The 15,161-nt window shown below is 38.4% G+C and overlaps 1 protein-coding gene across 1 annotated transcript in view; it reads left to right on the forward strand.

Moving 5' to 3' along the window:
- Positions 1–15,161, forward strand: part of LOC110982018 (laminin subunit alpha-1-like) — a 63,992-nt gene that overhangs the window by 1,304 nt on the left and 47,527 nt on the right. The window contains exons 2-12 of the mRNA XM_022240138.2: positions 439–753; positions 2,291–2,521; positions 3,901–4,014; positions 4,889–5,105; positions 5,670–5,801; positions 7,376–7,554; positions 8,028–8,133; positions 8,695–8,956; positions 9,932–10,070; positions 10,802–11,098; positions 11,703–11,809. Of these exons, the coding sequence (XP_022095830.2) occupies positions 439–753; positions 2,291–2,521; positions 3,901–4,014; positions 4,889–5,105; positions 5,670–5,801; positions 7,376–7,554; positions 8,028–8,133; positions 8,695–8,956; positions 9,932–10,070; positions 10,802–11,098; positions 11,703–11,809 (2,099 nt within the window). The remainder of the gene's footprint in view (positions 1–438; positions 754–2,290; positions 2,522–3,900; positions 4,015–4,888; positions 5,106–5,669; positions 5,802–7,375; positions 7,555–8,027; positions 8,134–8,694; positions 8,957–9,931; positions 10,071–10,801; positions 11,099–11,702; positions 11,810–15,161) is intronic.

The raw sequence follows: 15,161 nt of genomic DNA on the forward strand, positions 1-15,161 counted from the left end.
GTCCCATGTCCAGTTTTGAAAACTTGACAAGAATGTACATGTATATGTAAATACTCCTTATTTGTACAAATGGCAAGTTTTGACTCAATCTGACAGAGTTTTGTCGTCATGGTCATTTGAGGATCAAGGCCACATGCATGAGTGCCAGACTGTAAGTTGAGTTTGGCAGTGGAAAAATTATTCAAGTTTTGGCTGACCTGTCACAGTTAAATGGTTGCTGTGTGAGAATAGCTCATAATTTTCACAAAATTGGTGTCAAAATAACCCTGAAGACTCAACGAAAAAAAATCCTGCAGGCTCTGCTCATGAAAAAAACACATAATGCAGTGATATTTGAAAAAATGTTGACTGGGGACCACTCTGCATACAATCATGGTTTTTTGGCTGATTGTCTTAACCTTTAATTGCTTTCAATGAATTCTGTTTTCCCTGTTGCAGGTTAATCAAGTCAATTCCCAGGCCTCTCCAGTCAATGTGGCCTTGAACAAGCCCATCTCAGCTAATATCACCTGCGGATTTGATGGCCCAGAGAACTTTTATGGACACACGGAGATAGCCAAGCCGCCAAACGAGCGTGTGATCTCAAGCTGCAATGCCAATAACCCAGCACTGGCCCATGGTCCAGAGAATATGGTGGACCTCGATCCAGCTACTGGTGATGTGTACACATGGTGGCAGAGCACCTCTAGGAATAGACTACTGCAGGAAGGGATGCTGAGCCCAGATTCACAGATAACCATCAATTTACAGGAGGTAAATTTTACAGGGTGGAAGAGCAAGGTCCAGATGGGGAAAAGTCTGCTTGTAGCAGATACTCCCGAAAATTGAATGTTTAATTTTAAAGTCTTTTAAGTGTACAATATGTCTTGAGTTTTTAAACTGAAAGAGCTTGTAGTGTGTCATACATTTTTTTATTGAAAAAGATGTACATTTAAGTCCTGTTGCTTGATTTTTTCCAAAGAACAATTTTATGTATGTTAATGTACGTGTACGTAAAAATATGTAAACATGTTTGCAATTTAAAGACACATTATGAAACCATACATTATGTATGCATGAACATGTACATCATTCAGACATATAAAATTCCCCCTTGATTCTGTGTATCACCTAGCAACAGGTGCATAGCAGCTGCAGTACACCACCTGTATGCATGACTCACTGTAACGAAAGCAGACACACAAAAGGGGCGTGTGCAGATCAGCTGTAGAATTAATGGAAAAGCAATTATGGAGGACAAAGAAGGAACAATAGGCCTTCAGCCCAACTGTTCCAGTTGGAAACTACCTGCAATATTGGGCGTAGCTGAATATGCATCTGTTCACTTTTAAACGAAATGATGAAAGTCAAAAATATAATTTTGCAGCACATTGAATAGATTTTCAACATTTCTCCTGAAGTTTTGTTTTCCTCAATCATTTCAAATATGTGTATTAGATATTTAGACTTCAGTTTCATCAAAAAAAAGGTACACATACACATACATGTAACATGCCTAACATTTGAAACAGCTTGATAGATTATTCCTACTAAGACGAACAGCGTATCTTTAAAAATTACCTGTTTGGTTATTTGAACAATCTCAATTAACTTTTGCTAGACTTTGTCAATCCTTGTTTAAATTCATCACAGAATGGCTTTGGGATTCAGGAATTTGTTACATGTACATCATTACAGGAAGTACCGTGTTAAAATAATGTCAGTAGGACCCCACACGCAGGACCATGCGATTGTACTGACTATCAAATGCATGCCATAAAGAAGTACATGTACATGTACATGTAAGACTACTGTGCAGATTTTCAAAGTGACGATCCCCTAAAAAAGCAAAAACAAAGAAACACAATTTGTGTAAATAGACAGCTAGGGCATTACAGTAATTATATTTGAGTCCTTTTCTAAGACTTTCGTAATAGAAAATGTGTGTGGGTAGCACTTGTAGAAATCAGGCTGCAGTGCAAGTACATGTATACATGGGCCAAGTTGTCTACATACCTGTATTTGTACATGTTAGCATGACATGTAGAATGTACATGTTCATGTTAGCATGTACGTGTAGACTGTACATGTACATGTTAGCAAGAAATATATATGTGAAATTCGTTTGATTTGAAGTACATGTTTATGTACATGTACATGTACGTACATGTACTGTACACTTGCAAATCCTAGAGTATATCTAGCATGACTTTTTGTAAACACACTATCTGAGCATAACATTTACATGTGGAAAAAATTCTTCACCTTGTACATTCTAAACTTCATTTGGTTTTCTTTGCAATCTTTGCAGAATTACCAGATTGAAAGCATCCAGATACAAATGGGTGACTCTGTCCGACCCAAGCAGATGGCCATCTTCAAGTCAACAGATGGCATTGCCTTTATTCCGTGGCATTACAAAGTCACATCTAGCAGCGAGTGTACGTCTCAGTTTGAGCTGTCGGTGACTTCCACTGTCAGTCAAACTTCTTCTGTACTTTGTACAGTGTACTCAGGAAGTGCTCAGCCAAGAAATGAAGTGGTAAAATAAACTAGAATTCATCCAGTTTTTGTTCCAAATATGTCCACAGAGTAGTCATTTGTACTAATGCATGAATAATCTTCAACCTTCAAATTTTCAAATTTTACTTTCCATGTTGGCATTAGTCACTGGGCACCAACAGGAGCCATAGTGCCACCAAGGAACCATTTTTTTTGCTTTTCAAAAATAATGAACTGTTTTTTTTTACTGCTGAAGTTCTCTTCCTTCCAAATGTGTAAAAAGCCCAAAATTCACTATTAACTCCAGAAAGCCCATAGAAAGGTTCAATTTTCATTTTTTTTACCACCCCCCCTAAAATAACAAGTTGGTTCTGTATTCCCCTTTACCTTTAGTTTGATGGATTCAGGAAAAGTTTACTAGCCTCAACAACAATGCGTCAGTGTACATGCATTACATACATGTATATACACTCATGACATTTTCGGGGTGTCAGTACGGTGTCACCACATTCTCTTCATGTGCTGATTGCTTTTACCATTTGTAGACTGGTTTTTTTGCAGTCCTCACACACTGGAATTTGCCAAATGTAACCCTTGGATTATCAATTTAGTCAGAAGTCATTTTCCACAAATACTTCCATGCAATACAGTTTTTCAAATAAAAGTCTTAAAATGTTGGTTAAACTTTTAATAAGCTTTTCCATATTCTTGAGCAAAACTGTGATGTTATCCAAGGAAGAAACCTCAGTATTGCATTGATTTGTGTACACATGTAAAATGGCTTTGGGGATCAGTTTTTTGTGGGTGACAATAATCCTTTGAAGTGCCGTTTGCCAGAACTCAACTGTTTTCAAGGAACAAATTTTGGTTTCACCTTATCAATAGAAAAGCTGCTTAATGAACAAAGTTATCCCTGAATTACATCATAACAACAGGGCCCATGGGCGTCGCGAGGAGAGGGAAAGAGGGGACATCCCCCCTTGAAAAAATGGGGAAACATTAAACATTAAAAGTCGGGAAAAAATGAAGCAAATAGAAATAAGAGAAGAAACGGGAGGATAGTCAACCCTCCACCCTTTAACAGGTTTACCATAAGTTATCAATTCTCATAAATTCCCCACCCGATGGGGGAAAATGATTCCCCCCCTTTGACAAAATCCTGGCAGTGTTCATGATAGGGCTATCATTTGTTCGGAAAAATATGAACAAATTGAAATTGTCAACCCAAAAATGATATCAATCATGAAATAAATTTCCTCATGACATGTACAGTCATCAGTATTAACAGAAGTGTAAAGTAGTACATACATTTACCTATAAAGGCATGTACATGTAAGTTGTACCAATTACGAATTGAGTCTTACCTGAATAGAATCAGCAACTTACATTTATTTTCATTTCATTCTTTTTCTTTGGCAGATAACTTTTGACTTCAACCCTCCACCTAACTTGATTGAATGGCAGCGTGCAAGATATGTGCGATTTAACTTCTACAACATGGAACAGAGTTTTGGTCTTTTCTCAAATGATTATGTGAGAGAATAGATGTTTCTTTTGATCTGAATATCGGAATAACTTTGGGTTTCATTTCATTCTTATACTCCTACATTTTGTAAGACAGTTTGAGCATTCTGATTGCCCAAGAGATTTTCACTTTAGTAGTTTTTATTAGATAAAAAAATGTGGGTGAGAGTTGCTTGTACAGGTATTTCAAATCAGTCAGTAATAATATCCACTGCGCTGCCCATTGTTGAGTCTTAGTAATCAGGTAAGCTTAATTTCCTTGTGGGCAGTATTAAAACCAATGAAAATTAAAAATATGTGTACCATAAAAGATTAAATAGGACAGTTATTAAATAAAATTTCATTAAAAGGCATTTATTCAGAGTTCCAATGTCTGTCTTCATGACAGAGGTTACAAATTTGCTGTCTACTGGATACAAGGTGTTCAATGTACATGTACATAAATACATCACGTTTTTTTGTACATGAACTTATGATGTACATGTATATTGCATCGGCTTACATGTACATCACAATACTGAGACACTCATCCCTTGACAAGCCAGAGTGATGCATTTTGGACTCCAAGGAACAATGGCTAGCTCATCAAACCACCTCGGCACAGCCATGATCGCAAAACCTCAGTGTTACTCAAAAAAAAAACCACCATTTTTTTGGTGTTTAATTATTAAAGACACAGAAAAAAGATGATTTGGGTGCTGTTCACTGACTAAAATGGCCCAGAGCCTGATTGACAGACAGACAGTCCAACATTAGTGATGAATAACAAATTGTTTTGTTGTTTGCCGTATGAATGATTAAAAAAATTCATAATGTTGGTAGTGGTTCTTACGTGAGAAGTGTATATGTGAGTATTAACTACTGACGATATCTTGGATTTCAGCATCATTACACAGTCCGCAACATCAATGTTCTGGCCCGCTGTGAATGCAACGGCCACGCCTCAGACTGTACCCTGCAGCCCCTGGCCGGGGATCCTGGCCGCATGACCTACCAGTGCGAGTGTGGCGGTAACACTGGCGGGTCCTCTTGCAGCGAGTGCCTGCCGTTCTACAACCAGTTAGCCTATCAGACAGGCGAGTCGGGCTTCACTTGCCAAGGTCAGTTGGCTCAGAGCTTGTCCATTAGCAGAACTAACATCGACTATCCAACCTCAACCTACATGTATGTTATATTTGTATACTGTATTGGAACAGGCAATTTAAACCCATGCTACATGCTTCAGATCCTCCGTTTTCCTCCATTTCTGAAAGAGGGAAAGCTTGGATTCTGCCAAGTGAGAATAAATATTAGTAAAATGTTCTTGTGTGTTCACTTACATGCAACCGATAAATGTTTTCATTTTGTGACTTGCTTAATTGTTACTAAACTTTGAAATGGGACCATGCAACAATACGGGCGATTCACGATAGTGCGCCTCCAAGAGTTTCCAACTTGTTGGCCAATCACAAAGCGTGAAATTTATCGACCCTTTCCAAACACTCATTGGGTTGACATATTTCGCGCATTGTGATTGGCCAACGCGTTGCAAACTCTTGGAGGCGCACTATTGTGAAATGCCCATATTGAATTCCACAGTGCATTTCAGTGTTTTTTTATTTCTTTCCAATCCTCGAGATTTATAGTGACATTTGTGAAATGACCTTTTTGTTTGCTGTCTGTAGAATGCAACTGCTTTGGGCACAGTGACACATGCATCTATGACCCTGCAGTTGGAAGAGTGAATGGTAGCTTGGATTCCAGTGGGAACTACAGCGGGGGTGGTGTCTGCCAAGACTGCCGAAACTTCACTGCAGGTAAAAAATCCGCAAAAGTGTGAAAAAAAATGTTTGTAACAGACAGTTCATTGGCTAAAATTAAAGCACAATGAGTTATCCGCTCTGAGCAAGCTCTGGTAAGCTCCAGACAGATGAAGATGCCTGCCAGCCTTGCAGCTGTAACATCCCAGGTACTAGGGAGGACCCCAGCACTGGCCTGGTGAAGGGAGAGTATGTCACGAACAATTAAATTAAAGCACAATGAGTTGTCCGCTCTGAGCGGAACAACAGAGGGCGTTTTTTTTTTTAGTCACCGTATAGGTTCTCTTTTAGGCCCGCAAGTATATATGCATGTTTGACGCAGAGCACACTGAGTACGTGTTACTAATTTATTGTGGCATGTATGGTCTTTGTGTACACATAGTATACGTGCAAGAACCCACTTGTAACCACTTGTCTTTCTTTCGCGGATTGATGGTGCATTTCAGCTGGGGGCAGACAGTAGTAGTTATCTGTTGTAATATGTCATCTTTGGTTTCCTTTCTGTTCCACATTAAGCCTATAATCATAACCAAACCCCTTGGTTAAAAAAAAGACCTTACATCTACATGTACATGTACATCTGAAGCACAAGTTTAACATTTGAGGTTGGAATATTAACAACTTCACGCCAGGGGCATTTGTGAATGTTGATAATGCTTTGACAGGATAAGTTTTCCTTTTTTTCTGTTTTCAGAATTCTTTAAAAATTCATACTTCATTTACTGGACACTTACACCTACATGAAAAACTGTCTGGTTTCTATTCTTATCTGACAAACAACATCTATTGGTGTTGATGCTGGAGTATTTCAGCCAGGCCTGCTGCCTTGTAAAAAGAGCCCAGATTGTGCGGTATTACATAATTTTCTTTTGTTCACAAACATGGCGCAGTGTGCTGCTGACCTCTTTTCAATAGGGGTCAGATTAGCGTGCAGCTGTACTGTTTGGCTCATCGCTGCAGTGGTGGAGTGCTTTGTCCTCAATGGTAATCTGCTCGCGCTAAATCCCCAAAACCATGGTATACTGTATCAAAACAAGGCTGGATTATCTCCACTATTGAGAGTGAAAAAATGTTGGTAATGCCCAGCAGCCTTGTCTTCTGTTATGAGTACAGTCTTTTGCTACAAGGCCCAGTTCCTTTTGTCCGATTTCAGAGATCCCGCGTATAAAGATTACGTGTCCGCTACTGGCAACCCCGTCAGCAAGTGGTGAAACGCCCATGAACAATGTTCCTGATAGGGAGTTTCAAACTTTCGACCAATCTGCTTAAGTTGCACACACATTTGTTTTCCATTTTGGCAAGGCAAACTTTCACAAACAAACATGGTGTTAAATATCATTTAATTTTTTGTGCACTTTGTAGAGGATGGTGTTAGGAATCCTCATAACTATTCATGCTTCATGTCAGTTGAAAGTGTGAAGCAGATCATCCATGAGATGTTTAATAGCACAGTTACACTGCAATCTCCTTCACTTGTTGCTTTTCTATGTTGTGTGAACTCACCATCAGTTATTGAAAGATGACAAATTAGATTGCTTTTACTTGTGTCTTTTTTTAAACTTTCATTCAAGGCATTAACTGTCAGCAGTGCCAACGGTTCTACTATCGTCCGTCTGGCAAGCTCCAGACAGATGAAGATGCCTGCCAGCCTTGCAGCTGTAACATCCCAGGTACTAGGGAGGACCCCAGCACTGGCCTGGTGAAGGGAGAGTGTGTCATGAACAGTGGCAGCCCTAGCCCTAGTGGGATGGTATGCTTTCTTTTTAAGCTGAGTGAAAAATAAAGTCTATGTAGTTATTCATCCCTGCCCATTTTTCCCTCCATTTATCAGTTTTCCTGTTTTGTTTTGAACTTGCAATGTAATTTGATTTTCTCATTTGTTTTTGATACATGTATCACATCTAGCCATATTAAGTATAGTTTTAAAGCCTACTAAGTGCATGAAACGTTCTTTGCCTCAGACACAAAAGTATGTATCAGCAAAAGAGATCATTTGATCCATGTGCCAAGTATGCTGTGGTGAAAAAAAAGGAAAGTAGCTGCTGTCGCAACTTTAAAACTCCTTAATGAGAATTTTTACCAGACCCTGTAGGGATTTCTAGGAAAAATACAATTCACCCTTTCATTCTCCTCTGATACCAGAAGTTTGCCATTCTTTCATAAAAAAAAGTCATTTCATGTACAGTATTCTGCCTCTGTTGATTTCATCTATTTTATCACTAGCTGCCAGGAGATTGCTACTGTAAAGTCAATGTACAGGGATCCAAGTGTGAAGAGTGCAAAGATGGATTCTATGATCTCACAGATGCCAACTCCAATGGTTGTCTGAGTAAGTGCAGTGATTGTCTGGCATCAAACTTGATTTCCTTTCCTTTTAAAGCCTGAAAGGAAAAGAAATACATAGAAATAATTCTTTTTCCAAATGCGAGTTTTTTCTTTTCCCCTCACCCCCGCAGCTGTATCAATGTAAGTGCTGTTTATAAACATGGGGTAAAGAGCATATAGAAGCATTGTGTCAAACTTCAGTAACGAATACTTCAATCGACAAATTGACATTGTTCTAGTCAGCTGCAGTTTTAACAGCCATCCAGACAAATGAAGAAGATTTAATTACCAAAATTCCCTTTTCAGTTTTTTGAGCTGATAGCAAACGAAATATGTTCAAATATATTCATTTGAAACTTTGTATTAGCATTGGTAATTAAAGAAGGGGAAATGTTACCAAGCCAATATATGTGTCATGTCATGCCTTTAATTCGCATTAGTCATGTCATTTTGGTACTTTCTTTAGTACTCAAGTATTTGTATTATAACTGATTACATTGTTCTTGTATTTCTCATTCTAAAACAGAAGAATGTTTTCTAAAAAAATCTTTTCCTGTCTGCCCAGGCTGTAACTGCTTCACTGCGGGGACGGTGTCTGCGTCTAACATATGCAGCAAGGACGCCACGGGCCAGTGCCCCTGCAAGAACTTCACCATCGGCCGCCGCTGTAACCAATGCATGGATGGCTACTACGGCTTGGCTGCTGACAATCCAGAGGGGTGCTCTGCATGCTCTTGTGATGCCGGAGGGGCCCTCAGTGCAACCTGTGACAAGGTGTCTGGGGCCTGTGCTTGCCGGAGCAACATTGAAGGCAGACAGTGCAACAGGTTAGATTCCGGGTGCTTCTTAATTCTTCCATTTTACATTGAACAGGTTGTAGACTAGGCATGTTACTCTGAACTAAATCAAGTGTTTTTCAGTAAAATGGTCAGACAAGTTTCCTGCATAATAATCCAGCTGGCATCAAACAGCCATTCCAGTCCTTGAGGTTTTCTCATGAGCACAGACAGTAATTCATTGAATGGTACAAGGTTTTTTCATACTGATGAATGCTTATTTGACAAATGTAATCAACACTGTTAAGTATTTTACCAGGCTCTTCTTGCCTACACATAATTTTCTGTGGCCAATATTTGCCATCGGTCAAAGTTGCCATTAACATAATATATTCAAGGTCAGCACACTAAAGAGATGGTCCTGACAGTCCAAGTATGGATAAGTTGAAAATGCTAAGTCTCCTAATGATTTGTAAAGTCATTTATTTTGCGGTGATTTTACTTAAACTGTACAGTTGGGAGGAACCGCTTGCCCCCCTGCCCAACATACCACAGTAATTCTGTTGCTGCTTCCATGATTCCAGTGCAATTTCTCAACAAAGTGGTCATGTCTTAATACATGTATCTGTACTGTGAAAGTTAACGTTTTGAACACGGTCACTTCAAACAACCAACCAACTGGTATATTGTGAAATTACATGTACATCAACTTGTTCTAATTCAATGACTACATGTAAGTCCTTTGCCCAATCTAAATACAAAAAATGGTGTGAAACAATGACTAATGTCAAATTCTTTAAAAAATTTTATCCCCTGATTTATTAAAAAAAAAATTTCTTGAAGGGGTTGTGCTGTAGGTGCACTCAGCCCGCACATTCCAAGGCACTTGGGCAAAGTTTCATCGATAAGCCAACCGGCCTAGGCAACCATCTCGTCCTTGCCTCACAGACTAGTACACTCTAGAGTTGCACCCTTACAACTTTATGATTCTTCATTCATTCAGTTGTGTTTGAATAAATTTTTCAGGTTGACAGCATTTTCCTACTACCCTACCCTGCACTCGATCAGTGCCGAGTTTGAAAGCATCGACCACACTTATTGGGAGAGAGACAGTGTAACATATCCTGGCTTCAGCTGGTATGGCTACGTCACCCTCACAGGCCAGGTAAAGACACCTGTTTTGCTGGTTTGGTCATAGTTTGTTGGTTGTAGTAGTTCAGAAGTACTGTATCGGTCATTAGGGTGGAGACACTTGGGGGCCCTAGTAGAACTCCATGTTCCCCTCATCTATTTGAAATCTTGAAGTGTACACAATCTTCATACAAGCCACAGTTCTTAGGCTTTTGAGACCCCATAAAAATGTTGGAAACCCCGGATGCCCTCAAGAAATGTCACCCCAATTACATGTACGTCACTAGTCAAAGTAGGGCATAATGGTTAGTCCAGAACTGTGCAGCATCATCTGAGATGAAATTCCTCAGATGTGACATCTTAGTGTTGAAATAAGCTTACACTGAAGATGTATGCTCTGCTTTATGTGCAATTACATGGGGAAATGTAATCAGAAATAGTTAAAGGGCTGTATCATGGCCTGAACTTTCAGTAAGATTGGAAAGGCACACATCAGGGATTGTGGGTATACCCACCATCTCCTTTCATTCACTGTGTAAACAACAACTCGAAAAAATTATTATTGGTGTAAAATTATTTAGCAATCATGCATAAATTGGTTGTCAAGCTCACTGCCAGCAAAAGACAGAAATGAATTAAAATTTGGTGAATAATATACCAGCTGAGTGGCTGTACTCCAAAAGGATTCAGCAGATATAGACCCATAAGAGCATACTTCATTGACGACCAAGAAAATTTAAACTGATCTCTGAACATGTTCTCCAGATGTCCACCACAACAACGCTGACTGTGCCCCCCTCCCAGTTGAGAGGAACCTTTGAGATTCTCCTGCGGGTGGCCAACCAAGGTACTACGCAGGTGGACCTGACCATTTCCAAGAGAGGGGCGACGGATGGAGCCAAACAGAGGGGCACCGTCAGCCTCCCCCTCTGCCCTAGCTGGTGCCTTGATGGTGTGGCACAGAACGTGGATGTCAGCCAAGGGTCAAGGTTCACGCTGGGTGCCGGGGAGTGGGACATCACTATCACCGTGAACCTCCAGGGTGGGGCAAGAGTACTTTTTGTAAGTTTCATAAATTTTTCCCTTTGCATTTGTAAACATATTTTCAACTGAACGTGTTAAATTTCAACATTCCACAAACATTACTTATTTTTGTACTTAAGCTCGAAGTCAAATTGTTATTATTGAACAACTTGTACCATAAAATGTTTTTAATAAAGAAATGCTGAAAAACTATTATTTTCTGCCTCCAGCTTCATACAGATGGGTCATGGAAGCTGACTGTATGCCCCAAAAAGCAAACTAAAAACAATGAAACAACACATGCCAAAAATGGAGGAAATTGCATGGGTTGCATCCTGAGTGTTTAGGCGTATGAGACACAGACCATGCAAGAGTAAATGCCCACTTGCAACCCTCAAGGAGCTAGTTTGGCAGCCAGACTTTGTAGAAGTTATGTGTTCATGTGCCCTCAGAGGGTAGCAGTTTTGTATCAATGGGACGTGCTCGAGTAAACCAGTTGTACATTCATTATAACTAATTAGATTAAACAAAAACAGCCTCTGAGACACCATGGAGACACCAGCAATGTATAACCCCTATTGATAGATTCAGTTCATCTTCACCTGAAGTCCATCTTTCCCCTTGCATTTATTTTCAACTCTAGGATCAAGTTGTTGCACTGCCTATAGAGTTCTCTGAACCCTCATCACTACTTGGAGAGATGGCTTCTGATTTTACAACTGTGTGTGATGTGTACAACAATAACATGAGGTATTTTTACGTGTATCTCTTATTTGACTGTAGCAGGCTTACGTGTACCATACAGTGCCACTATACCGAACTCTGCTATTCTGCATTACCGAGGATACAAACATTCCCAAATTCTTTGTACACTTTTATTGAACATCAAAAATTTGCTTGAATAAAAGGAATAGGATCGATGATAATGACTTGAGAGGTAAGATAAATCTTGTTCATTAACCATATGCTGCCAGGCATAATTTTAAGTTGCATGACATATACCTGGGGGGTTTTCAAGATTTTCCATTTTAAAAATTCTTCAAAAATTCATAACTTCATTTACTGGACTTTTACACCCACACGAATGACTATCTGGTGGCTACTCTAATCTGACAGGGGTCAGGTGATATTTGGCACAAATGCAAGGATTTTATCTTTTACAAAAATCATCTTAACAGAAAATATATACACAGATAGATTACTTGTGGCTTATATGACTTAACTCGCAGGAATCTTTATTAAAAAGTTTGCCAGTTTCGATCGTTTTGAACAGTGCTTTTCTGAGTTTGAACATATTGCTAACTTTGAATGTGAACCATGGTGGGGCCAGTGCAGTAGAATGGGCCAACCCAGCTCATCTGTTGTAGTTCAAATGTAGCTGTGGGAACCAGTGTACATGTAACTACTGCATGTTGCATGCAATTCTGAAGTGATGTCTCAAGGCAAACTTGATTTCACTTTGTGATTGGATTTCCAGCTTAAATGTGGAATGAAAGAACATGCATTGAACAAATGAATTGAACATTGCACAAAGTTGCATGTAATTGGAAAGCATTTGCCAGAAAACCCCATTCTGACACATTTGTGAGGCAGGGTGCCCCACATTTGAGCAGGCCGTAGCCAGGAACGGGTTCATTTACACTGGAAATTACTATTCTGAATGACCACTTTACCAAACATTTTGTGTGCAAAGGGTACATGTACAGTTAGGAGTGATACTTTGGGGTAAATTTTTTCACTCAGTATTCCCCTATGAAGCTGATATAAAAAATGCAAACGTGATCAATTCAGCAGTTGGGTTTTTTTTGGTTTGTGCATTTCTCTTTCACCCCTCCAAGCCTGTGGCTGGAAATTGAGTACATGTTTGCATGATGGACATGTATCAGTCATCTCAACCATAAGTTTGTGACCTCTCGTTCCCATAAACATGTACTTATAATTATACATACAAGATATATATGTGCCATCGCATTATTGAGTTTTTAAAACGACTTCTTGATACCGCAAAGAAGACATAAAATTTTTGCCCATGTTTATAGGTGTTTTTACGACTGTTCAATTGGAATTCATGTCAAAATATAATGCTTTGGCTTTTGTGCTTCCAAATATTGAGGCAAAATTTATGAATTGCACCAATGAAGTAGCCCTAATTAGAATCCATTACTACGATGTCACCATGCTTGTTGACATCTGACAAATACATGTATGTGCGAGTAACATTCTGATTAGACTACATGTATATTACCCAAATGCATACATAATCAAGTCTGAGAACTCAAGCATGAGAGTGGTGCCACCATTGAAATAACATTTTGCTATGGTTAGTTTATTTATGCTGCACAAGAAAATGTCATCTTCTACCTCCACACTTTTCTCCAAAAGGTCTGGGGATTTGTTCCCAGAATCCCTCTTCTGTACTTGATTAACCTGTAAACTCTAAGACTTTGGTCAAACGTTAAAAGTGAAATCATACACTACGGCCTCTGTAATGGGCGAGGTGCATGTCATGTGGCTCAGGCAGTGCAATCAACATGCGTTCAATAACTTAGCTACATGTACTGTACATTGTATGTAATGAAACAACTGTCATTTACAGTGTTTGGAAAAGACTGACGCACGTACGTACCATGTATCCCTCTATAATATTCAAGCTGTTAAACTGCTTGATATATATACATGTATAAAAAGCTAATAATTTTCTTATGACTAGGGAAATTTTTATTGAACAGCAATTTGATTTTATTTCATCTCAGTGCTGTTTTAAATACTTCGCTTTTCAATGAATGATTACAACATAACAACATTGACATATGAAAAAATCACTATGGAACAAATAACCTCACTGTTAACAAAGTTTCTACACAAAAATGAATTGCAGTGTTTACCTGTACATACAATATTATTTGCAATTTAAACGTTTTTCTACTTACCAAGTACAAGTGCTCACAAGTTAAAATTGTGACTTCTTTATTTTCAACTTCTTTATTTTCAAGCTTTTATAAAGTACACTTACAGAATAAATGCAGATTTTGACTTTTTATGTACATGTATCTGATTTGCATGAAACATACATGTACATTAATTACAACTGTTTTTCAATGAATGATTACAACATAACAACATTGACAAAGGAAAAAAACACTATGGAACAAATAACCTCACTGTTAACAAAGTTTCTACACAAAAATGAACTGCAGTGTTTACATGTACATACAATATTATTTGCAATTTAGAAGTTTTTCTATTTACCAAGTACATGTGCTCACAAGTTAAAATTGTGACTTCTTTATTTTCAACTTCTTTATTTTCAAGCTTTTATAAAGCACACTTACAGAATAAATGCAGATTTTGACTTTTTATGTATATATATCTGATTTGCACGAAACATACAGTACATGTACATTAATTACACCTGTATTTACAAATCATCTATATAACAAGCTGTTACAAAATAATTCCAGATTACAATTGTGACTGTCTTAAAACGAACTCCAGTGCTTTCAAATTATTTACAATTAAGACCCAGCCACATGTACACATGATACAGATTACATGTACAAATTTCACTGAAATGGTTAACCCACAAAACAAAACTTGTAAAGTTTGTAATGGAATGGAGCAAAAACTTTCTTTCAGCAGTTACAGAGCATTTCCAAATGTGTATAAATCAGTGTTTATGTCAAGTTCGTCACAAGTCCTTTCACAAGACCCTTCACTAGTCCAATCAGAAGTCCCCTAACAAGACAAGTTGAAAAATGACAAAGCAGTTTTTGTTGCAGTTCATGTGAATAGATCGTGATTTGGTTTATAATGAATGACTGTGAAAGACCTGCATGGACTTACATGTATAATGGACTCCAGTACAACACTGGTGTAAAATATAAGGTGGTGTTCATCGCCTTTTTACATGTACGTGCAGGAGCTCTAATGTGATTAAGACACACTTTCATTTTTTAGTGCTAAAAAATTCATCTCTATGAACAAAATGTTTGTTTAAATGATATAAAAATATTTCCACTTTTGTATACGTAAACATGCGCGTACATGTACATATACATGTATATTGTACATGGATGCGAAAAGCTGAGCCATCTGACTTCAT

The sequence above is a fragment of the Acanthaster planci genome, linkage group LG05 (genome assembly GCF_054643075.1).
Source record: "Acanthaster planci isolate LZ-2023a linkage group LG05, COTS_SCS, whole genome shotgun sequence".
Classification (NCBI taxonomy): Eukaryota; Metazoa; Echinodermata; class Asteroidea; order Valvatida; family Acanthasteridae; genus Acanthaster; species Acanthaster planci.